The sequence below is a fragment of the Schistocerca serialis genome, chromosome 10 (assembly GCF_023864345.2).
Source record: "Schistocerca serialis cubense isolate TAMUIC-IGC-003099 chromosome 10, iqSchSeri2.2, whole genome shotgun sequence".
In the NCBI taxonomy this organism is placed as follows: domain Eukaryota; kingdom Metazoa; phylum Arthropoda; class Insecta; order Orthoptera; family Acrididae; genus Schistocerca; species Schistocerca serialis.
This window is the reverse complement of record NC_064647.1, coordinates 146,898,306-146,924,654: the sequence shown is the minus strand read 5'-3', so window position 1 is coordinate 146,924,654 and position 26,349 is coordinate 146,898,306. Positions and strand designations below refer to the sequence as shown.

The 26,349-nt window shown below is 39.8% G+C and overlaps 1 protein-coding gene across 1 annotated transcript in view; it reads left to right on the top strand.

The window, feature by feature from the left end:
- The window catches only part of LOC126425154 (centrosomal protein of 164 kDa), a 688,023-nt gene that overhangs the window by 523,887 nt on the left and 137,787 nt on the right, over nucleotides 1-26,349 (top strand). Inside the window, exons 9-11 of the mRNA XM_050088105.1 lie at nucleotides 9,269-9,377; nucleotides 14,414-15,754; nucleotides 23,602-23,726. Of these exons, the coding sequence (XP_049944062.1) occupies nucleotides 9,269-9,377; nucleotides 14,414-15,754; nucleotides 23,602-23,726 (1,575 nt within the window). The remainder of the gene's footprint in view (nucleotides 1-9,268; nucleotides 9,378-14,413; nucleotides 15,755-23,601; nucleotides 23,727-26,349) is intronic.

The window sequence follows — 26,349 nt, the reverse complement described above, 5'->3', positions numbered from 1 at the left end:
TCCTTCCATAATGACCTCCACCTGTTCAGATTCCACCAATCCTTACTTCTGCAAAACCATATCAGTCTAGCACAAACCTCCTTGCAGTACCTTCTCTCCATCTGCAAAATTCTCCTGCTATGCAATCCCAAATTCCTGGAACCCATAACACACATTGAAACTCTTGCCCTCCAGGAACTAGTGCAACACGCACAACGCCACCTCAAAAAGCTCTCCACCCCGCTCCCTTCCTACTCCCGTCTTGGAGTACCACTGTCCACCGCATCTACAACAACCTCCAAACCTCCTCCCTGTCCCCTCATAGCTGACAAACCCTGTCTCACAGATCAACTACATTTACCCCACCCTCCAAAATTCCCTCCTACCACCACACAGAATCCAGAACCTAAACGGACCCACAACACGGTCATGAACGTTTCCTCCAGAAGCCTTAGCCCCACTGAAATATCAGTCCTTTCCAAAGGCCGCACCTTTTGCTCCACTCCCAAATTCAATCATGCTGGACTTGTTAAAGACTTTCTCTCCTTCTCCTGGTCCCTACAGTGAAAACACTTTTTTGCCAACAACCCTACCAATCTGACTTAACCAAAGACCAATGTTTAACTCTGCCTAACTCAGTTCACTCCTCCATCCAACCATGATCCACCCCCACTGCACCAAATCACCCCATGTTAACTTTCCACATCTGTAGAAAGAACCACAATCCACCATCTAAAAGCTGATCCTGACCTTATAATCCTACCTGCAGATGAAGACCCCACAACTGTTTTTTTGAACTACAAAGATTATCTGGCAGAAGGGCTCTGCCAGCTGTAAGATACATCCACCTACAAAGCTTGCCACTGTGACCCCAGAAACCCAGTAGGATCTCCAGTCACTCCCCAAATCCTTAGGCCCATCCCAGAACATATCCCCGGAGTCATCTCTCTGCTCACCCCTACCACTCACCGAACTCCTACCTTCTACATGCTTCCTAAAGTCCATAAACCCAACCACCCAGGATCCCCCATTGTGGCCAGCTACTGTGCGCCCACTGAGATAATCTCTGCTCTCATAGACCAACACGTTCAATCTATTATCTGGAACCACTCTCCTATACAAAAGATACCAACCATTTCCTCCACCAACTCTCCACAGTTCCTGTCCCTTTACTATACGATACTGTGCTCGTGTCCCTTTACACTAACATCCCTAATGCCCATGGCCTTACCCCTATTGAACACTACCTTTCCCAATGCCAAATGGATTCCAAACCAATAACCTCCTTCCTAGTCACCATGGTCAACCACATCCTCACCCACAATTACTTCTCCTTTGAAGGCATACCTACAAACATATACAGGGTACAGCTATGGGCACCCACATGGGACCATCCTATGCCAACCTATTCATGGGCCATCTAGAGGAATCCTTCCTAAACACTCAGAATCCTAAGCCCCTCACTTAGTTCAGATTCATTGATGACGTCTTTGCGATTTGGATTGAGAGTGAGGACACTCTATCCACACTCCTCCAGAACTTCAATGACTTCTTCCTGATTTGCTTCACCTGGTCCTTCTCAACCCAACAAGCCACCTTTCTAGATGTTGACCTCCACCTCAGAGATGGCTACATCAGTACCTCTGCCCATATCAAACCTGCTAACCACCACCAATACCTCCACTTTGACAGCTGCCATCTGTTCCATACTAAGAAGTCTCTTTCATACATCCTGGCTAGCCCAGGTCATCGCATCTGTAGTCCCTCTTGAAATATACTGAGGGTCTCACTGAAGTCTTCACAAATCTTAACTATCCTCCCAACCTTGTACAAAAACAAATCTCCCATGCCTTATCTTTTGAGTCTCCCACCACCTCACAAAGTGCCACTGTCTGGCCACAGAGGATTCCATAGTGGTATTCCACCGTCCACCAAATATACACAATATACTTGTCCATCCCTACACAACCTCTGCTCCAAACCCCATACCTCATGGCTCATACCCTTGTAATACGCCTAGATGCAAGACCTGTCCTATATATTCTCCCACTGCCAGCTACTCCAGTTCAGCCACAAACATCATCTATCTCATCAAAGGCAGGGCTACCTGTGAAACCAGTCAACATGACATCCTTCATTTCAATGACTACTTCACAGCCTGTGCTATATGGATCCTTCCCACCAACACCAGCTTTTCTGAACTGCAAAGGTGGGAACTGTCCCTGCAATGTATCCTATGTCCCCGTAACCTTCGTTAGTCATTGTCCACTCCCATCCAGCCCCTCCACTGTTCCCATTCCGGCACTATGCAGCCCTCGTTCCACCATCACACCTAGTCTTTTTACTTCTCTCCTTTTCTGCTATCCCACCCCCACACCCCTCTGCTGCCCTTCATCTAACCTCTTGACTGCCCATAGCTGCCCTACCGTCTTTCCACTTTGTCCCCGTGCTTCTCAACAGTACATCACTATCCGCCACCCCTACCCTACTATCCCTCCACCTCCCTACCTCAGCCTCCGCCTTGCCTCCACCCATCGCCACTCCCATCATACACTGGTGCTGCTGCTCGCAGCTTGGCATCAGTTGCCTGAGACTGCAGTCATGTGTGTGTGAGTTGCATTTGTGTGAGTTTGTACGTGTGTGTTTGCCGCCTGATTTTTATGAAGACCTTACTGGCCAAAAGCTATATTTGTGACAGTCTTTTTGTTGTGCCTATCTGCGATTCAGCATCTCCCCTATATGGTGAGTATCATCTTTCCTTTTCACAATATTGTTACATTCCATTTTGAAATTTCCATTGTGGTGTACCTTACTTTTTAATGTGATTTTTTTTCTCCTAAATTATAACTCAGTTTGTTCTCAACACTCTTTAGAAATGAAATTCTAAATTGCGGTGCAACATAAAAAAATGTTTTTCTATTGATTACATCTGTACAAAACAACATTTATTATTGTTAGTATTTCTTCTTTTAATTTAGGGATTGAATACCCTTATACTCAAGATCACACATGAAATTTTCTTTATTTGGATGGATTACTGGTTTTGGCTAACATTCTAGCCATCTTCAGATCGTAAAACATCCTTGATTAGTGTTGGTGTCATTATGGCTTCACACATCATTAAAACCTTTCTTAAAATGACAACATCTATATGTAACATAGTGAAAAACAGCTTTTCATTGTTTGTGGCCAGTGTAATTGAACAATGGTCATAAAACAAAGGCGTTATGTCATTCAAATTTAAGTCATTTTAAGAAACGTTTTAACAATATGTGTAGCTGTTCTGGCACTCACATTAAACAAGAATGTTTTATGATCTGAAGATGGCTAGATCATTAGCCAAAACTAGTAATCCATCAAAATTAAGATGATTTCATGTGCAACCTTGACTGCATGGGTTTTCAATCCCTGTCATAACTAAATAAAATTTAGAACAGATTGCTTATCTCTTCATTGACAATGTCAACATACTTGATATTTAATATTTGTGTTGACAGTCTCATTAAGTGGTTCATGTAAAAGGAAAAATTTAGTGTAACTAAATACTTATCACGTTTGGAGCAGTACAAAATTTTATTATTATGTGACAATAGACATTTCAAAAAAACTGTTCAGTAAATTCCACACATTTTTACTCATTTTGACAGTGATCTCTCATATTAATGTCTTACATGTAATTTTGTAATGTTTAAATCGATTTTCAGTTAAGACTGCTGATAGTGCATCTTCTTTGTCTTCTTCATTTACGTGTGTGTTATTAGGCATTTGTTTTTTGTGATACACGTCTTTTTCTTGGTTTTCAATGACTTCTCCCTTTACACTTACATCTTAATATTTTGAGAGCTAATCTTTATCTGTTCATCCTGTTAATGTGTTTACTACGTTTTGTTGAGTTTTTATTGACTTTATCAATGAATGTTAAGTTCATTCCTGGTATAATCCTTTATAATTCTGCCTGATCCATTACATCTTTTCACTGCTTTGAGAAATACCGGTTGTGGCAGAACCGACTAAGTAGTTTTAAGGAGCAATAAAAAGTAAATCTGGATGTATAGAGGAAAAATGTTTTTATTTTCTAAATTAGTACAATATATCATTTTAAATTCATTTAGTTTTCAAAATAATGTCCTCAAGATGGCATCTGTTAGCATCAATACATTGTTGTAGACGATCCCTGAAGTTTCGAACAGCTCTTGCACACATATTGCAGGGTATGACATTCACTTCATCAATAATCCACTCTTTTAGCTCTGGTAGAATGAGAGGGCAGCTTTTGAAAACCTTTTCCTTCAGATACCCCCAAAATGCTCAAATCTGATGACCGACATCATACCTCAAAGAGACTAAGCATCCCAGAAACAGTCCTGTCAAAACATCAAGTGAAATTCGAGCTGTGTGAGAAGTAGCTCCATCTAGTTGGAACCGCAAGTCCCCCAGTGCATGTTCTTCAACAATCTCATCCATTCTGGGGTGCAGAAAATTTTGCAACATTGAAACATAAGGTGTGGAATTCACTGTCATGGTCACTCCTTCCTCCTCAAAAAAGTAAGGGCCTACCATGACAAATTGTGATATGACACACCACACTGTCACTTTAGGAGAATGTTGCAGTCTTTTATGAATAATTTGAGGGTTATTTTCAGCCCATTAGTGAAAATTTTGCTTATTCATGCATCTGCTAATATGAAAATGTGTCTCATCACTACTGAAGAAAGTTGCATTTGGAGTGATCTGAGCAAGCATTTGCTCACACAGATTTTGACTGTTGGCGTAGTCTGCTGGGCATTCATTATTTTGAAAGAATGGAACTTCAAATCACATTGCAAAATCCTTCTCAAACTGCAGTCTGAAATCCCCAATGCAACAGCATGTTGTCAAGCAGTATGTTGCGGTGATTGTTGAACTGCTGTTCTCACCCCCTGCGCATTTACTGGCGTTGTGATGGATCTGCGTCGACCATGTGTATCTATTCTTAGTGTGCTACCAGTTTCCTCCAAATGCCGAACCCAGGACCAAATTGTGTTTGCATTAGGAACGGCATTGTTGTGTGTAAAGTTGAACTGTCACTGAGAAGCTCGTACAGCAATCACAGATCTGTTGTTTTCATAATAAGTGCGAATGGCAAAACCACGATGTGCATTGGTCCAGACCATGTTGGCTACTGAAATGGGGTCAATGACTGAACAAAGGCAGACCACATGCAGCTGCCTACCCGCACTACAGCCCCAGCAGTAATCGATAGAAACTGCTTAGTCGATTCTGCCGCACTGTGTATCATTTCTGCTGACTGCATTCTTCTGTCTTATGTTTTTCACTTACCACAACCACGATCTTGTCAAATTTAATTCATATCTGTTTCCACATTCTGTTAATCAACTGTTTGTTAACAAAAAGAGTGGCATCAACAGCATATAAGAGACAAATTAAAATAGTGTGCCCACCTATTGAAATACTTGATTCTGTTCTGACTTTCCAATCTTGTGTTGCATTGTTCAGATGCTTGGGTGATACACTACATCCTTGTCTAATGCCTTTGTTTGTCAATATAGGCTATGTTAATTCATTTATTTGTGCAAGGGACAGAATAAGTTAGTCACAATTTGGTGACAAACTGGTAAGGGATATGAGCAATGAGATTTTCCATGGCGCTCTTGATTTTTGCCAGAGAAACTACATTTCATTTATGTCTTATGTAAGTTGTCACTATATGCAGAAAATTGGTTACAGGCACGAGAGCTCTGAAGACAAGTGTTTTGTGCCACTGCATGTTGAAAAATTAGCAGACTTTTCTTTATTTTATGAAAACACTGTCTGAAAAAGTTTTCATTACAAAGGTTATTGGCAACTGCTGTATGACCTGTTTCCTGTGCACTTAAATGAGAAAACCACTGACATCATTTGCAAGTGAGGCAGAGTGCCTCCTGTACTAGCACAACAAGGCTTGTTTCACATTATGATCATTATTGTTAATGTCATTTAATGTACATATCATTGATTTACATATCATCCAGTGATCATATTCATATACCGCATGAACAACAAAATCTGCACAAATTTGTATTTCCCATCACATTGTCCCTCCCTCCATAGATTGTTGTTGATGTCAACACTGCCAGTTGTATTTAGTAAACGGATGTGAACTCAATATGGCCGTGATGTTGAAACAAAGTGCAAAGCATGATAAAATAGCCACAGTGCTTGAGGGCTTTAGATTAGATTAGATTAGATTAGTTTTTCGTTCCATAGATCCGTGCTGAGGAGATCCTCGTGGATGTGGAACATGTCAATTTATTTATTTATTTTTTTAAGCTGAAATAACAATACTAATAGTATGAATATATACAATACATCATTTGTTTCTATTAAAAAATTCGTCAGTGGAGTAGAAGGAGTTGGCCACTAGTAAGTCTGTCAGGCTCCTTTTAAACTGATCTTTATTTGTAACTAATTTTTTTATGTTTACTGGCAAATTATTGAAGATGAGTGTTCCTGAGTAGTGGGCCCCTTCCCTTTTTGAACTAAAGTAAGTGCTTTTAAGTCCTTGTGCAGATCATTTTTGTTCCTGGTATTGTATGTATGAACTGAGCTGTTTGTTGAAAAAAGAGATATATTATTTAGGACAAATTTCATTAATGAGTAAATATACTGAGATGGCAGTAGTTAGTATACCCAGTTCTTTGAAGAGGTTTCTACAGGACGTCCATGAATTTACTCCACAAATAATACGTATTACACGCTTTTGGACTCTGAAAACTTTTGTTTGACTTGAAGAGTTACCCCAAAATATTATACCATATGACATTATGGAATGAAAGTAGGCAAAGTATGAAAGCTTTTTCATTTTTATGTTGCCTATGTCTGCTAACACTCGAATTGCAAATACAGATTTATTAAGGCATTTCTGCAGTTCTGTGGTGTGCTCTTCCCAACTGAATTCATTATCAAGTTGTAATCCCAGGAATTATCAAGTTGAATCCCAGGAATTTAAGACTGTCAACCTCTTCTATCTGCTCTTCTTCGTATTTTATGCATATGCTGGGTGGAAACCTCTTACAGGTTCTGAATTGCATATAGTGAGTGTTTTCGAAGTTTAATGTCAGTGAGTTGGCTTTAAACCATTTATTAATATCCATGAAAATATCATTAGCAGATCTTTCCAGAACTACACTTGACATACTATTTATTGCAATACTTGTGTCATCTGCAAACAAAACGAACTCTGCTTCTGGCAGTGTAACTGATGAGAGATCATTAATGTACACAAGAAAAAGCAATGGCCCTAAGATGGATTCTTGTGGGACACCACATGTAATTTCTTCCCATTCTGATGATGACTGATGACATAATTCACTAGTCCCTTGCACTAACACCCTTTGTTTCCTGTTAGTGAGGTATGACTTGAACCATTTTGCAGCACTGCCCGTGACACCATAGAATTCTACTTTACTTAAAAGGATGTTGTGGTTCACACAATCAAATGCCTTTGACAAATCACAGAAAATACCTGCTGCTTGTAATTTGTTATTTAATGAATTAAGCAGCAGCTGTAATTCATTTCCTTATATACCTGAAGTTCCAGAACAGTCCAAAAAAGATTCTAATATACCAAAACTCAGGTTTTTACAGAAGGGGGGGGGGGGAGAAAGAAAGAAAAAAAATTCATTTATTTGTGCAAGGGACAGAATAAGTTAGTCACAATTTGGTGACAAACTGGTAAGGGATATGAGCAATGAGATTTTCCATGGCGCTCTTGATTTCTGCCAGAGAAACTGCATTTCATTTATGTCTTATGTAAGTTGTCACTATATGCAGAAAATTGGTTACAGGCACGAGAGCTCTGAAGACAAGTGTTTTGTGCCACTGCATGTTGAAAAATTAGCAGACCTTTCCTTATTTTATGAAAACACTGTCTGAAAAAGGTTTTCATTACAAAAATTATTTGCAACTGCTGTATGACGTGTTTCCTGTGCACTTAAATGAGAAAATCACTGACATTTGCAAGTGAGGCAGAATGCCACCTGTACTAGCACAACAAGGCTTGTTTCACATTGTGATCATTATTGTGAATGTCATTTATTGAACATATAATTGATTTACATGTCATCCAGTGATCATATTCATATACAGCATGAACAACAAAATCTGCACAAATTTGTATTTCCCACCACATTGTCCCTCCCTCCAGAGATTGTTGTTGATGTCAACACTGCCAGTTGTATTTAGTAAACGGATGTGATCTCAATATGGCCGTGATGTTGAAACAAAGTGCAAAGCATGATAAAATAGCCACAATGCTTGAGGGCTTTCATGTTCAGCAGCAGCTGTAATTCATTTCCTTATATACTTGAAGCTTCAAAACAGTCCAAAAAAGATTCCAATATACCAAAAGTCACTCAAAAAACTTCATCATAAGCACCCTTGAAGTCATCAAAAGAGCTCGAGCATTTATTTTAGTGAATTCAAGGTAATCATTGAGATCATTGTTGAAGATTATCAATCTAAGTGAACTAATTATGTGTAAAACTGCCAAGGAGGATATTCAATACAATTCCTATACACTGGAAGTAAGACAAATGCTCTCTAAGACTGCTAGGACAGAGCCAGTCAGTCACTACTGCAGTTTGCTTCTGTATTTATTGAAAATCAATGCCATGGGTTGAATCAGATTTTTTGAATTAAAAAAAAAAAAAAAAAAAAAAAAAAAACCTGGAGAAATGGCCACTGGCTTGCATTCAAGCCAGAGGGTGTTCCTGTTGTCAGAATAAAATTTCATACTGGTGTTCATGCTCTACATATTGTGTCCAGCTCTTTTGGTACAAAACTGGATATTAGCCAGTTTAGGTGTGTTTTGGTCTAACGAATTTTGGTATCCCAACAGCCCTGATCTAACCCCTGGATTACTACATATGGAGTGCAGTTGAAAAGATCACCAACAAATCTTGACTTCCCATTGTCATGTCATTAAAGACCACCATTGGGACAGTGTTCACTGGTATGTAGTATACATTACATTGAACATGAGCACACTTCAGACAGAGGTTGGAGTTATTCGAGCTAAAGGGGGTAAAATGAATGACAGAGCTCTATATAGGTGCTCCTTGTATCATGTAAAATAATTTTTTGTGATATTTAATATATCTCTAATGAAAATTTGTGTAAAGACACTGTTAAATTTGTTTGATTTTGGTGACACACCCTGTATTGTTGCAAATACCATACATTTATGTTGTTTTGGATCAGTGATTTGGTTTGTTTTATCTTTACTTTTTTCTGCCTGGTGCTATTTCAGGACTATGAAGAAGAGAGAATAGAGAACAATAAAGAAGAAACTTGGGATTCAGAAGAGGAGGATGAGAGAAAAGTAGAGAAGAGCCCTACACCCATGAAGAAAGTTACAGGTGTGTTGTACTTGGTGTACACGCATTGATGAAGAGGCTGCAATGTTTACATTGAATTCTATAGGAATTTTGAAGGAAATGCTTTCATACAAATGATGAAGAAACCTGTTTATTCTTATTTATACGAAATTATCTCCCTCCCTTCCCATCTTTCTCTTCCCCCCTCTCCCCCCTCCCACCTCTCTCCCCCTTTCTCCCTTTCTCTCCAACTTTTTCCCTCTCCTGTCCTTGTCTCTCTCTTCATCTCCATCTTCCTCTCATTTTCCACTCCCTTCTCCCACTCACCTCCTCTCTATATCTATTTGTACTCTACCCAGAAAACTCCTTTCACTTTGTTGTGCAGCCACAGAGTTGTCTGTTGAAAGACCTGCCTCACATTACCCTGCTACCCCATACTCATCTTGTGCATCCTCCTTTACCCCCTCCCCACCTCCATTAGTCCAAGTAACTGCTCTCAATAACCAATAAACAGTCTTGATGCCACCACAAGAGTGTGTATTCAGATATCTGTGTGGTTGCATGCGTAATTTTTTTTACTTTTGCTCGAAAAAAGAATAAGAAGTCATATGGCTATGCGTGTCTATCCGCCACGTATCATTCTGCTATAGGTAAGTGCTTACCTTTAATTTATTCTATGAATATGACATTAAATCTGTGCATACAAAGTGATATGATGTTGTTGTTCTCTTAACAGTAGACAATATGTGTTAGCACAGCTTATGATGAATTATCACACAGGGAAGGCACATGTGCCCAAATTGTGTTTGTGATGTTAATAAACAAGTAACTCAAAGAACAGTTTAGGGCGAACATGTTGTTTCTGAACTCAATATGTGTATTGAGTGTTTTTCTTCATAATTATCATGGCAATTGGGGTATTTGTCATGACAGTGTATCATTAATTTTTGTCTCCTCAGCTAGCTGCTGTTGAGCCCTGTCCTCTATGGTGCCCTATAATTCCCTCACATCTGGTTTAGGTCAGCTTTCTTTCCCTCATACTACATGTGTGTTATTCCCTCCCCTATAATGTTGTTGTTCTTTTCTTCAGCCTGACTAACAGTTTGATGCAGCTTTTCATGCTAGTCTCTCCAGTGAAGACACCTTCATCTCTGAATACAGCCTACATACATTTGACCCTGCTTACTGCAGTAAAGCCTTGACCTCGATGTGCAATTTTTACATCCCCCCCCCCCCCCCACACACACACACACACACTTCCTTCCACTATTCAGCTGACAGTTCCTTGATGTGTCATGATATGTTCTATCAACTGATCCCTTCTTTTGGTATAAATTCCTTTTTCCACAATTTAACCCAATATATCTTCATTAGTTGTACAGTATAGCCGTCTAATGTTCAGCATTCTTCTGTAGCATCACATTTATGAAGCTTCTATTCTCTTCTTGTCTGACCTGCTTGTTGTCCATATTTCAGTTCCATACAAGGCTACAATCAACACAGATATTTTCACAAGACTTCCTTACACTTAAATTTATATTAGATGTTAACAGATTCATCTTTTTCAGAAATGCTTTTCTTGCTGTTGCCAGTCTACATCTAATACCTTACCTACTTTTACCGTCGTCAGTTATTTTGATGCCCAAAAAGCAGAACTCAGTTGCTGCTTTTAGTGCCTATTTTCTTGATCTAATTCCTTCAGCATTCCATGATTTACTTCAATTACGTGCCATTATCCCTGTTTTACTTTTGTTGATGTTCATCCTATAATATCTTTTCGAGACATTATCCATTCCATTCAACTGCTCTTCCTACTCTTTTACTATCTCTAACTGAATTACAATATTATTACTAAATCCAAAAGTTTTTATTTCTTCTCTGTGAAATTTAATCCCCACTCCAAATTTTTATTTGGCTTCCTTTACTGGGATACAACCCTATATCATTCCCTTCTCAACCACTGCTTCCCTATCACACCCCTTTGACTCTTAGAATTCCCTTCTGCTTGCTGTACAAGTCGTAAATAGTCTTCACTCCCTGTATTTTACCCCTGCTAACTTCAGAATTTCTAAGAGAGTATTCCAGTCAACATTGTCAAGGGATTTTTCTGTGTGTAAAAATGCTATAGAAGAAGGTTTTTCTTTCCTTGACCTATCTTCTGAAATACATTTCTCCAGAGCACAAATTGATCTTCCATAAATTCATCTTCTATCAGCTCTTCCATTCTTCTGCAAATAACTTATGGCAGTATTTTGCAACCATGACTTATTAAATAATAGTTCAGTAATACTCACACCTGTCAGTAAGTGCTGTCTTTGACATTGGAATTATTGAATTCTAAGGGTATTTCTCCTGTCTTGTGTATTCACCATTCCAAGTCGATAAGTTTTGTCATGGCTTGCTCCCACAAGGTCTCAATAATTTTTAGGAAATGTCATATATTGCAGAGACCTTGTTTTCAGTTAGGTCTTTCAGTATTCCATTGAATTCCTCTTGCAGATCATGTTTCCCAACTATCTTCATCAACTTCCTCTTCTGTTCGTATAATACTGCCACCTAGTTCATTTACCTTATACAGCGCTTCTAATATACATCATCTTTTCCTCCTTTGCTTAATACTGGCTTGGCTGCTGAATTCTTAGTATTCATACAGATTCCTCTCTTCTCCAAAGGTCTCTTTTAATTTTCTTACGGGCAGCCTCTACTTTCCCCTAGCTACACATGCTTCTATAGCCTTGCATTTGTGCTCTAGCCATTACTGCTTAGCAATTGTGTACTTTTTCAGTCTCGTTTTTTTTAGATATCTGTACTGTCTTTCATCTGTTTCATTTGCTGCATTTTTATATTTTACATTCATTATCTCATGCATTATCCAATTTCTACTGGGCTTTGTTTTTTTGACTATTTGATCATGTGCATCTTTTATTATTTCATCTCTGAAAGCTACCCATTCATCTTCTGTTGTGTTCCTTACCCTTGTATTCCTTTCCCTTGACATGCAAGGCTTATTCTGGCACCTTGTCAAGGATGCTATTGCAGTTAACTAATGCCACATTGTTATCTTGTGCTCCATCTGGAAGGATAAATGTTCTCTTCCGAGACTGATCTTATAGAGGAGTTCAGTTAATCTAAAAATCAACCTTGTGAATGCCACATGTACTCTGTTACCAAATAGCTGCTTCCTTTCTGTAGTGCACTACAGACCTTTTGAATTGAGGGGAGAGGGGGGGAGGGAGGGCTATGATTCTCCATCTGATAGAAGAGGTCAATAAATCCTCGTCTGAGAGCATCACAGAGTAGTTTGAGCCTCTGGTTTAAGCCCTCCGCACACTTCTAAACCATTGGACTGCAACAGGTTCTGGGAATGATGCTCAAATTGTGAGTTGTGCTTCCATTCCGTGTGCGAGGGTGGTGGTCTTCAGAAATTCTGTCATCTGTTTAAAGAAATTGAGAATGGCCTGAGGACTCAGGCAGGAAGTGTCATTAATGCTGGCATGAGCTGTAATTTGCATCTGGTTGTACCCAATGAATTCAGTAGCCGCAGCCAGAACCCCTTTATAATCACCCCACCCTTTTCCCCTAAGTTAGAGCTTGTGATGACCAGCATATTTACCCTCTGTGCTAGTCCAGAGTTAGCAGTAAAATTTGTAACAGACCTGGTAGTTGCTGCATCCCGTGCCGGCTCAAATGTGCTGTGAATGATGGACAGTACCTCATATCTGCCCTTGGCAGCAATGTGAAGGTTGTCAGCCATGGCCAATTCAATTCCTCATTGTTTCTGTACAGTGGTCAATTCTAGTGTCTACATGTGGCAAGCAAAGTTCCTGTCAGTTTTGCACTACACTGAACTATATAAAATAACACGAAAGAAAGTACTAACCCAAGTACTCAGAGACTAATTGAGAAACTGCAAGGAAACATCAACAAAAATAACGCATACTACATGACTACTGCACTGTATGTGATGCAAGCCATCATCAGGAGTACTACAATCTATAACTAATAAAAATGAGACTCGGTGTCTATAAGACACCAGTAGTGGCAATACCCCTAAAAACTTTAAGAATAAATGAAAGTGTAAGGTACTGCATGCTGCGCTGCACATAGGCAGACAGTAAAAACAAGATGATTATGTTGAGAAATAGTCAAGAGACCTACAAAGCACCATCACAGAATCCTTTCTAACATTCAGATATCTTTTAATCTGTAGCATTTTTGAAGGATTAAAAGAAAGTAGTCCTCGTATTGTATTTTATTTTATGTCTCACACTTAGTACCATGTATTGACACTCTGGTAAAAACCTCATAGAGACAATGTCCTCTCAAATTTAATCAGACTGAAAAGTTTTGATGTGACTTTTTTATTGTTCTCTGCTTTCCATTTAGAATGTTATGCCATTCAAAACATTGTGAGTAGCTACTCGGACATTCTCAGTTAATTGTAATGTTAAGTCTATGCCCATAAACACCTGCTATTGGCATTAACAAGAGCCAATGCATTTGTGTGAAACAGTTATCTTAGCATGAAAGGATGAACTCTTAGCATGAGTGAATGTAATATATAAACCTACATGTGTAAAGAAAATAGTTGTTACTGCAATCATGGCATACTGCTTGAGAGAAATACTTCACAGTAGTTGCGCAGAGGCTTTCAGAATCCATCTGAACATTTCTGCTTGATTTGTGTTTCTCAGAACAGCTAAATTTTTGTATTCTGAATAAATATAATATTTATGATACTGTATGAAAGGGAGAGATTGCTAATTACTACACTGAGTGGCGGAGATACACAGTGAATAAAGACTTCTAGAAGTTATTTAGCAGTTGGACTAAGTCCTTTGTCAGATGTAGTTGAAACACACATTTATTTTGTCTGCATCTGACAAAGGACTTAGTCCGGCAGCTAAATAATTTATAGCAGTCTTTATTAAATGTGCATGTCTTGCCAGTCAACAAATCTTTTATGTGGTGAGTAGTAATCTGTCCTTTCCATATTGTTGTCATTGCATCATAGATTTTTCCATTGTTTGATATTCCTGCATAATATGTACACTGACTGGCAATATTTGCTCCTTCAGTTTCTATTCCAGATGTTCGACATTCATCTGCAGACTGTAGGGATGAAGAGAAGGAAGACATATCTATAAATGAGGATTTGTGCCCCATAGACAACGAGTGTAAATTGGAAACACAGGTTGAACGAGTGGAACATGCATCGGAATCTATATCTGGTGAACCTGTAATGGTTCCAGAGACTCGTGATGGACGCGAAGTCCCCGTTCGAGAAACTGACGCTAGTGTTAGTGAAAGGGATGGAGAACGTCCAGTGACGTGGATGGCAGAAGTGAGTGTTGTACAGTCAACTGTGATATATGACCAGGCACCTGAAAACAATATAAAGGACAATGTAGCTAATGAAGACCCTGGGGATCATGGAGCAGCTGTGGTCAAGGAAGAACAACAGGTGGAGGAAGTGGAAGAAGTAGAGGAGGAGGAAGAGGAGGAGGTAGAAGAAGAAGAGGAAGATGAGGATGAGGATGAAGAACAGGCAGAATATGTAAGTGGAAAAGAAGCCAATCGAAGTGGAGAAACGGATTCAAAGGAGCACAGTACAGGAAGTAAAGGGAAGGAAAATGCTTTGAAAGAGGAACAAAAAGTACAAAGTAAGGTGTCATCTGATGAGGTAGATGTTTCTGAACCCAAAGGAGCAGGGCACACAGACGAGATGGGCCAAAGTGAAGAGGACGAGGCAGCACACGTCATCGTCAATGATGGGGCAGGCGATAACAACGTGTCCGACGGTGGCGGCGAGTCTAGTGCGGAAGGTGAAAGAGCTCCACCCGTGCCGAAACATAAAATTATTTTACGCCGCATACTCGTGCAGAGCGACACTGTGACAGAAAGTGAAGACATGGTGAGTGCCAGGGAAACAGTGGCACAGGAAGACGAAGCCGTGAAACGGGACACACCCGTCGGAGATAAGTGTGACGCTTTGAAAGGTGAGGCGGCGGCAAAGGGTGAAGGTGTCTCCAGGAGCGACGGCATCTCCAAGAGCGACCCTCTCACGCGGAGTGACATAGGTACCAAAAGTGAAGGTCTCTCGAAGAGTGACCCACTTACGAAAAGTAGTGAAGGTGTCAGTGCAAGTGAACGAGTTATACGAAGTGAGGAAGCAGACGGGGCAGCTCCGGAAATACCTGCCGCAGCACAGGACGCTGGTGGGAAGGAAGCAGGGAAGGGAGAACCGGCAGCAGCACTGAGCGAGAGGACTACGCAGAGCGAAGCCTCCGAGGTGACGGCCCAGAGCGACGAGTCGAGCCGCGAGGAGAGGGACGAGCCGGTACCGAGCGCCAGGTCTCTGCCGGTGGATGGAAAAGCTGCGGCCAGTCCTGTCAGGGCAGTGCATAGCGAAGAAGCAGGTGAGGCTCATTACCTTCATTCTTTCTTTGTTTTCAATATACAGCATTCCTGTTCTCATTTATATTTGATTTGTGTGGACATAAAAGTTTGAATTATGTGACATTTCACGCCTGTCGCACCTGCAAAATAACACTGAATAACACTGGCCATCTAGCTTCGGGTCTCTATCTAGTTGCATTTTTTTTTTTTTTTTTTTTTTCCTATAGTTACAACATAATAAATTTTCTTCTGGCAGAAAAGCTTCTATCCACAAATTAGCATGAATTCAGAAAGCATCGTTTATGTGAAACTATGTTTGCATTCTTTTCACAAGATATCCTGCAAATCATGGATGAAGGGCAACAGGTGGATTCCATATTCTTTGATTTCCAGAAAGCGTTTGACACAGTGCCCCACTGCATAACAAAAAATATTATTTATGAATATGGTATTTTGACATTTCTTTTGTAATATATAAATGTAATACCTGCTATTAAGAAGAATTTCTAGCGGAAAATTGGCTGTGGCTGAAACACATCATACAATTAAAAATAAATTATACAGAGTATCGGGTGTTACAATATGTCATTTCTGTGATTTATTAAAGCTGTGGAACACAATCAACAAAAAGTATTTTGGACTACAGAATAGCTTCCCAGATATGTGGGTGGCCCAAAGACTTGTTAAGTAATAGAACCCATTATCTTGTTCTCGATGGTGAGTGTTCATCAGAGATGAAGGCATCATCCGGTAGTGTGATAGGACTGCTCTTGTTCTCTGTATAAATAAATGATCTGACAGGTAGTGTGAGCAGTGATGTGCAGCTGTTTGCTCAGTAACTATAGGAGGATACAGGATGACTTGGATAGAATTTCTATTTGGTGTAAAGAATGGCAGCTTTCTCTGAATGTAGAAAAACATAAGTTACAGCAGATGAGTAGGAAAAATAATCATCTAATGTTTCGAATTCAGTATTAGTAGTATCCTGCTGGACACTGTGATGTTGATTAAATATCTAGGCATAATGTTACAAAGTAGGTGTGGTCAGTAATCAGGAAAGTGAATGGCAGGCTTGTTTATTGGGTCATTTTTAGAAAAAGTGTAGTACATCTGTGAAGAAAACTGCTTACAGAATGCTAGTGTCACTCATCCTTGAGTACTGCTCAAGAGTTTGGGGTCCCCACCCAGTCAGTTTAAAGGAAGACACTGAAGAAATTCAGATTTGTTACAAGTAAGTTGAGTCAACGCGTGAGTATTACGCAGATGCTTCATGGACTCAATTGGAGGGAAGATGACAGTCTTTTTATGAAACACCACTGATAAAATTTTGAGAACTGGCATTTAGAACTGAGTGCCAAATGCTTCTACTGCTGCTATTGTATATTTTGCATAAGGACCGCAGAGATAGAGGACGAGAAATTAGGGCTTATACAGAGACATACAGACAGTCACTATTTCCGGTCCTTCCCAGAGAGGTGTTCTTTGTTCTATCATTCAGATTTGCTTGACCACAGTGGAAGTATCTGTGCAATTTACTCTCTGTGTCATATAATGTCACACTGTTGTACACTTCCATAAAGTCATTGTGGACTGTTGCAGCATTGCCCCCTCTCCCAGCTCTAAAAAAAATCTCTTAACGCTCCACTTTGTTTGTGTGCTGTGGCTGTGGTACTATGACATGGTGAATTCAGTGTGTGTCAAGACTGGAAACATGTACTTGCACATAAAAATTGATTACATAACTGTATTTTTTCAAGGTGATCATTAAAGATTTGTGACAACCTCTTGTAGTTAAAAATAATAAAAAATGAAAAAAAGAGCAGGTATAAAATCCAATTAGAGTTCATAGCTGTGTTGAACACTTTTAGTTCAATTTCCATGTAGACTGCACAATGTACTGTGATATGTTTCAGCGTAGATGATGCATCAGATTTAGGTTGATACAACTTCTGGTACACTGCCGCATCAGTGGTTTGTATACTGCTACGTACAATACGTGAGAGCCACAAAGAGAGCTCTAGATTGATTAGTGAAAGAAAAGTGTAGTATGTATATTAGCTGTATGCTGAAGTTTGTCCTTAATTGTATCGAAAGGAAAAATCTCTTGGGAAAATTACAAAATTTCAAGGCAGAATTTCTCACCGGGCAAAATGTCAGTATTGCTGATACAGCCATTTGTACATCTGCATCTGCATCTATATCTGTACTTCACAAGATACCTTACAGTGTCTCACAGAGGGTACTTTCTCACCTTTCCTGCTCTAGTTGGAAATAGTTCCTGGGAAGAACAGTAGCTGAGCTTGAACCTTTCTAATTTTACGTTTGTGGTCTTTTCACAGTGTGTGCATAGGAGGAAGCAATGTATTGATTTACTCTTCTAGGAACATACGCTCTCAGGACTTAACAGTAAACCATACTGTGATGCAGAATACCTCCCATGCAACTTCTGCCACTGGAGTTGGCCAACTATCTCTTGTGATGCTTTCACTTACTAGCTGAACCTGTAACAAAACATGATGATCATCTTTGGATCTTCTCTATTTCCTGTATCCGTCCTGTTTGGTGTAGGTCCCAGACTGACAACAAATATTCAAACATTGGTCGAACAATGGTTTTGTAGTGGTTTTGTAGTGTATACACTGATGGAAATAAACATCACAACATCAAGAAACAGATAATATAGAGCAACAAAGTTTTGGGAAAACATCTCTCTCCGTAACATTTTAAGTGGTTAGCATTGCAAGATCACAGGTTAATGTAAGGGCGAGATAAGCATGCATTGTGTCATACAGATGTTGGATGTCAGTTTGTGGGGCAGAGTTCCATGCCTATTACACTTCGTCGGTCAATAAAGGGACAGTTAATGCTGTTTGTGAATGACACTGGAGTTGTCGTCCGACGGTGCCCCACGTGTCCTCTGTCAGAGACAGACGTGTCGATCGAGCAGGCCGAGGCATCGTGGTGACACTGTGTAGCGGATACTGGGTTATGACAGCAGTATGTGGGCGAGTGTTATCGTGTCGGGAAACACCCCCTGGAATGCTGTTCATGAATGGCAGCAAAACAGGCCGAATCACCAGATTGATGTATAAATTTGCAGTCAGGGTGCATGGAACAGCCACGGCGGTGCTCCTGCTGTCGTACAAAATCACACCCCAGACCGTAACTCCAGGTGTAAGTCCAGTCTGTCTAGCATGCAGACAGGTTGGTTGCAGGTAGTCACCCATCCTCTTCCTAACCAACAGATGGCCATCAGTGATAATGAGGCAGAACTGGCTTTCAGAAAACAGGACAGACCTCCTCCTGCCCTCCAATGAGCTCCCGCCTAACCACTGTGGTGCCAACTGCTGCTCAGATTGCTGCTGCAGATGCAGATGTGCCACAGCATTATGCCGAACATGACAGTCTTCCCTCTCGGTCATGCCACATGGCCATCCAGAGCTTTGTCTTCTCGTGACCGTACATACCTGTGACTGCTGCTGCCAGCAGTCGTATACAGTGGCTACATTCCTGCTGAGTCTGTATGAAAATATCGCAGAAGAAACATTCTGCTTCTCGTAGCCCTATTACACAGTCTCACTGAAACTCAGTGAGCTGTCGATAATGGTATCGTCGTTGTCTTAAAGTCATTCTTCACTAACATCGACACGCAATGTCCAATCTTAAAGGTATCAAATGCCCGTGACCACTACAGTGTATTTTTAAAGGCAGCCTGATTAGCATCCTTATAATGACGCCACTAACGCAACTCTTATCCGACTGGCACCAGATTCCAATAGACATCATCTTTCAGACATTGAAACGCAATGTCCAATCTTAAAGGTAACAAATTCCCACGACCACTACAGTGTATTATTTGAAGGCAGCCTGATTATCATCCTTATAATGACGGCACTAACACCACTCTTATCCGACTGGCACCAGATTCCAATAGACGTCATCTTTCAGACGTTGAAACATGTCTTCCAACTTTCATTTATCTCGTACAACTCCTTCATGGTGTTGCAATTTTTTTCCATCAGTGTATTTCAGAATCAAAGTTAGTCATCAATTGCACAATTAATTTTTTTGGCTATTTATGTAAATATGATTCATTTACTGTAAATAATCAATCTCTCAATCTGCGTTAATAATTATCACATAGAATACGTACATTTTTGGACATCTCGTGGCATTATGTTTCTTCGGAAGAAGGTATTGACGTCCGCTAAAGCAGAATGACCGATTAATCTGTTGGAACTGCTAAAGTGAAATAAAAATAATTGTGCAGCTGATAACTGAATTTGATTCTGAAATATCTTCTATGTGTTGAACTAAATTTTTACAGCCACCCTCTGCAATGCTCAATGGTCCCTGTCCGTCATTACATTAGGTTTGCCTGTCTTAGTTTAGCTGTGGTAGTTCTTCCTCATTTTGACCTCACAATCACATCACCAACAGCTGATATGGGTGGCAATTGAAAGGTTTAGATGTCCATGATGCATTTATTACTCAGGCGACAGCCAATGAGTAGTCCACATTCGAAGCCACTGAGCTGTCCTGACTGACCCATTCTGCTGTCACTGCGTCCTTACTGACTACACAATACTGCCTGCCTCCTTTCATAGTGCTGAGTCTGCCTCTCGTGACATCTGATGGTCAATTCTGCATTATGTAGGGGTGTCCAGATACTTCTTATCAGGTAGTGCACACCGCATAATTTAAATAAGGATAAGAACCATATTTCCTTGCACTTTGAAAGATGAGAAACTGGCATTTACATAAATTGAGTAATAGTTGATTTCTATTCCACATCAGTAATATGGTGCAGTATGTCTCTTGGACTGTTTTCTTCCCACAGTATTTGGTACACTTATAATAAAATATTAGTGCATATATTTTTAATCTTGTGGTTCCAGATTAGTACACAATGGCAATTATGCTTTTCACTAAAAATTTGACTCACAAACCTGCAAAGTGAAGCTGTGATGTTTCCAGGTTTCCAACAATCAATCAGAAATATAAAACAAAACAACATATCATCATTCAGTAATTAACTGAAAGTGCCCATCAGTGACCACATCTTCTGTTAACTAATTGAATTCTTATGTGTGATGAGCTTGTCCTTCACATTATTTATTATGAGTGTAAGAAATTCACACACCATTTATAATATGTAGCTAAGTTAGGGTTATCTGAGCAAACAAAAGTGATTACTATTACAAAAATAATGTGCTTTCACATATAGATTTGTATGGCAAAGAAAAAAACTGCAATTTTACACTTATCTTTGTAAAAATAGTACATTTATACAGTATAGTAGATAATAAAAATGAAACAAATGAAGCAAGCAAAAGGAAATAAAAATTTCTAAAAAGGAGATTGACAGGAATGACTAGAGAACAAATGTAAGAATATAGAAGCATATGTAACTAGGGGAAAGATAGCTACTACCTATAGTAAAATTAAAGAGCTGTTTGGAGAAAAGGAAAGCAGTTGTATGAATACCAAGAACTCAGATGGAAAACTAATACTAAGCAAAGCAGAGAAAGCTGAAAAGTGGAACTGGTATATGAAAGGGCTATGCAAGGTATATGCACTTGAAGGCAATATTATAGAGAGAGAAGAGGGTGTAGATGAAGATGGGATAGAAAGTATGACATATGATTCTGAGGGAAGAATTTGACAGAGTACTGAGAGACCTAGGATGAAACAAGGCTCCTGGAGTAGATGACATTCCCTCAAGACTTCTGATATCCTTGGGACAGCCAGTCTTAACAAAACTGTTCCACTTGGTATGCAAGACATAGGAGACATGCAAAATACCCTCAGACTTCAAGTAGAAGCCACTTCCAAAGAAAGCAGGTGCTGCCAGGCATGAAAATTACTGAACTATCAGTTTAGTAAGTCATCATTGGAAAGTAATAACACGAATTATTTACAGAATAATGGAAAAAATTGGTAGAAACTGACTTTGGGGAAGATCAGTTTGGATTTTGGAGAACTAAAGGAACATGCTTGCAGTACTGACCGTACGAATTATCTTAGAAGATAGCTTAAGGAAAGGCAAATCTAAAGTTATAGCTTTTTTTAGATTTGGAGAAAGCTTTTGACACTGTAAACTTGAATAAACTCTTTGAAATTCTGAACTTTTGTTTATGATTCACACTCTTTGGTGTTGCAGTTTTTTTTCCTGTCAGTGTATTTGTTTTATAAACCTCATTTTTTCTCATTAAAATAGATCCTACTTATATATTCAATCTTATCAGCAGTACTATCTGATTTTTTGCTTAACAATGGATGAATGATTTGTTTTGTACATTTCTGTCTTGAATATTATTTTTATTTTGTTGTCATTACAAGTACAATATACAAGGTTATTAAAAAAATACTTACAAACTGATACAGCATATCAGGCATACAGCATGAATCAGTAACCACATAGGAACCAGGGGTTGCAAAGGCTATCCAGGGCTACTAAATGGTATTGCAGCTATATAGTCACATGCTACAAATGGATACCCACTACAGGAGATGCTCAAAGTTTTGTCAAGATGAATCGAGATGCACCTAAAATCGATGCTGCGTTGAATGGTACTGCAGTCTCTCAAAGATTCCTGGTGTCTCTCAGAGACATCCTGCTGCCCCTCCATGCTGCCTGCTAGGTCCTCTGGCATGTAAAAGGTGTTTCATACGCAGCGCCTTTCAAATACCCCCACAGGAAAAAATCAGTTGGGGGCATATTGTGTGATTGTGGTGGCCATGCGTTTGACCCACCATGGCCAATCCAGTGGCCGAGAAACAATGCCTGCAATATGCCCTGACTTGTCTGCTGATATGTGCAGGGGCTCTGTTGTGCTGAAATTGAATGTGGCATCAAACAGGTGTGGGAACGTCATTCAGCATGTCCAGCAGAACCTCTTGCAGAAATACGAGATACGTGCTATCATCGAGTTGATTCATAACAATGTATGGTCCAATTAAGCAGTCTCCATCGATGCTAGTCCACATATTAAGAGTAAATTTGCATTGTGAGGCATGTGTACATGTAGCATGTGGGTCCACTTCCACCCACGTATGGAGGTTGTGAACATTCCTCACACCCTCAAGTGAGGGTGCAGCTTCATCATTGGAGAGGACACTCACTGTGAAGCTTCATTGTGCAGTGAGCTCCTACAGAAACCAGCCCACAAATCCCACGCACATGTTGTAGTCTATCAGTTGCAGTGCCTGGATGCGATGGAAATGAAACAGATGCAGTCCTTTGTCATGTACAATCCACCGGACGGAGGGTTGGCGGATATGAGTGGCTCGGGATACACCTTGTGTACTTGTTGATGCTGCACCCTTTTGAGAATGCTTTCTTTTGCTGCAACTGTCTGTTTTAATGATGGAGGTTGGCAGATAATGTGTAGCATGGCATCTTTTTATCTGGATGTATTGCACAATATAATTGCATGGCTTCTCGCTCATTGCAATTGGCCATGCCATAAATCAAATACATGCCAGCCATTTTGCAGTACATGTAACTAGCTGTCTTATTCCCAATGCTTCCACAGCATGAAAGGTCACGATCTCCATGCGCTCCCTTCGCGTTTGTGTAGCAATGCCCTCTCTGGGCTGTAGCAACATGGTGTTTGCAACCCCTGGTTGCTGTGCGATTTCTGATCCCTGTTGTGTGCCCGATGTGCTGTGTTAGTTTGTAAATGTTTTTACATTTTACAACCCTTGACGTGTAGGCTGCCCTGCATGACAGGAGTGTTGTATCGGAGTAGCACGTGTTTACCTTATTGATCTTTACCAATCTTATCGATGTTTTTTGAATCACACTGTATATATCTAGCTAATTTATAAACTGGACTCTGTTAACTGGCTTTCATTTGCTTAGGAGGCAACAGTGCTGCAGGACTAGCCCTAAGTAGAAGTGAGACTGTAGAAACTTCACCGGAAAGGGACATGGCCAATGGAACTGCATCAACGTCTGACAGCAGTCCACTCCCTAAACTGGTTCGGGTAAGCTTGCACTCTGGGCATATTCACTTCCACAAGTAAAAAAAAAAATATTAATTGATTATTTGTCTGATTTACCATTTGCAAAGTCAGCCAAGGTTTGCCACACACACACACACTGTCTCACACACACACACACACACACACACACACACACACACACACAAACACACACACACACACACACACACACACACACACACACTGTCTCTTTCTCTCTCTCCCTCTCTCTCTCTCTCTCTCTCTCACACACACACACACACACACACACACACACACACACAGCTGCCCCTGCCAATGTCTACCTGCAGTGTCATAGCTGGTGAGACTTTCATATTCTCTCACTCACAGTGTGCAGACTATTATTTCTAGAAAAAAAATGAACAGGTCCCTTATGTAGGAAATTTAATGCAGTTAAATTTTGTACAGGTGCTGAAGTCCACAGTTTTCAAGTCATGCAAAAGTGACCTTCAAATGCACCTCCACCAGTCAGGATTTCTGGTATGTTGTTCATGGCACTCCGTCCTACCATTGTACAAAAATTTCTGACTAAATGAGCTACTCCCAATATTCAACCTTTTTAGGTCTCTATTGACTGGACTATTAAACCACCATCATAGTCAGCTGTTTCATTATCATTATTAATTTAGACATCCCCTTGACAGTAATGAAAGAAAAATGACTTTTCTAAACGTTGAACTAATATTGTGTCGACAGTTCAGTCCAAATTTAACCCTTCCAAGCAACGAGGTTTCGTAGTCAGAAGGCTTGACTAATACAGTGATGGAATTGTTTATTTCCTACTGTTTAAATTCACAAAAATGTTAGGAAAAATTTATTTAAATGTCTATTTTACAATTTCTAAGGAATCAACTAAGCTGGTGACATAATAAGGCTAGTCAATGAAGATAAAAAAAGATCGAATGTGGGAAATAATGCACAGAGTCGCAAATTTTTGTGCAGGTGTGCTCCATCTCTAATGATGTATGTGCCAATGGGACAACATTAAACCGAAACCTATCTAGCTATATTTCTTCCATCTTATTCCAGGTAAAGAATATCAGAGATAGAGTCATTCTAAACTGCTTTGGACTTGGAGATGTATAGCATCTATCCATTTGTTTGTAGATGCACATGCATTATACTATTAAATTGACATTCTGGAACTTACATCAAACTCAGTCTTAATATGAACAATCTCTCATGCTTCTTTTCAATCTTAAGGTATTTTGGTATGTACTTTGATCATAAGCAAAAACTTACTCATTTTTGGTGTGTTGCCAAAGCTATGGAGTTGAGGGCTTGTGTGTGTGTGTGTGTGTGTGTGTGTGTGTGTGTGTGTGTGTGTGTGTGTATGTGTGTGTGTGTGTGTGTGTCTGTGTGTAAGAGAGGGACAGAGAGAGAGAGAGAGAGAGAGAACACAAATTTGTGTTATTTCTTTCTCAGAACATTGGCTCAGAAATGAAAACATGTGGCAGTCTAATACTTGTTAAGGAGGGCACCATATTCAGCAAGTGAAACAAAACTGACCACTTATATATTGAAAACACATTGAACACTGTACTGTATAAATCGTGCAGCATTATATAATAAGTCACTGTGACTGGAGCCAGTGGTCATAGCTGTGTGATTTGTGCTTGTGTGAATGTGTGTGCTACTTCAGAAGAATGTTAATGAAGTTTGTTTCATTTAAAAAACTGAGTTTTCACATAAAAATTTTGGAGCTATTACTTTTCAGCACTCCCTTGTGGTCAATCACACACTGCTCCTATGCAAGCTGAATGCTTACAGTATAAGAGGAGTGTGCAATGAATGGCTTCAGTCACATCTATCAAACAGAGGGCAGCTGGTAGAAATAACAACACATGAATGAAGAATAATCCATTTTGATATAGCATCAGTCACCTCAGGACTCCCACAGGGTCCGACCTTAGGCTCCCTTCTCTACCTTCTGTTTGTTAATGATCTCCCAGAGAACCTAGCCTCACCACTACCTGTGTTATTCACTGGTGATACAAACCTCCCATCTTCTAACATTTCCCCACAGTAAATGAGAGCTGACTTGATTGACAGCGGTGAAAAGCTCCTCTATTGGCTCTATGATTACTCAATGTGGTAAAACAGCTCATGTTGGCTTCTTCCTATCAAAGTACCATACAACACATATACAGAGTCCGCCAGAACAATGTATACACTCTTTGTCGGGCTCTATTGAGATATCAATATTGTTGTTTGATTTGGGTTACGAATGTGTTAGTACAGTCCTTGGCTCAACAGATGTTAGTAATTTCATATCGGTATTGAGAAAACAAGGTGGCTGTAGCACGCTTGACATTTGAGCATTGAAAATGTATTATGAAGTGATTTTTCAGGTTTGATAAGAGTTTGAAACAGAACTGCCAACCCACCTAACAATTAAACGCATCATTGGAAAGTTTGAATTGCATGGAATAATTTGTGATATTCACAATGGAAGATCAGGAAGACAGTGTACAGCTAAAAGTCCTGCTTTGTCGGCTCTTGTGCTGGAAACATTTCTTAATTCTCCACAGAAATCTGCTATGCAATGTGCGTGTGAAGTGGGGATTAACAGTACAAGTGTACGAAGAATTCTGAAAGCTGCAAA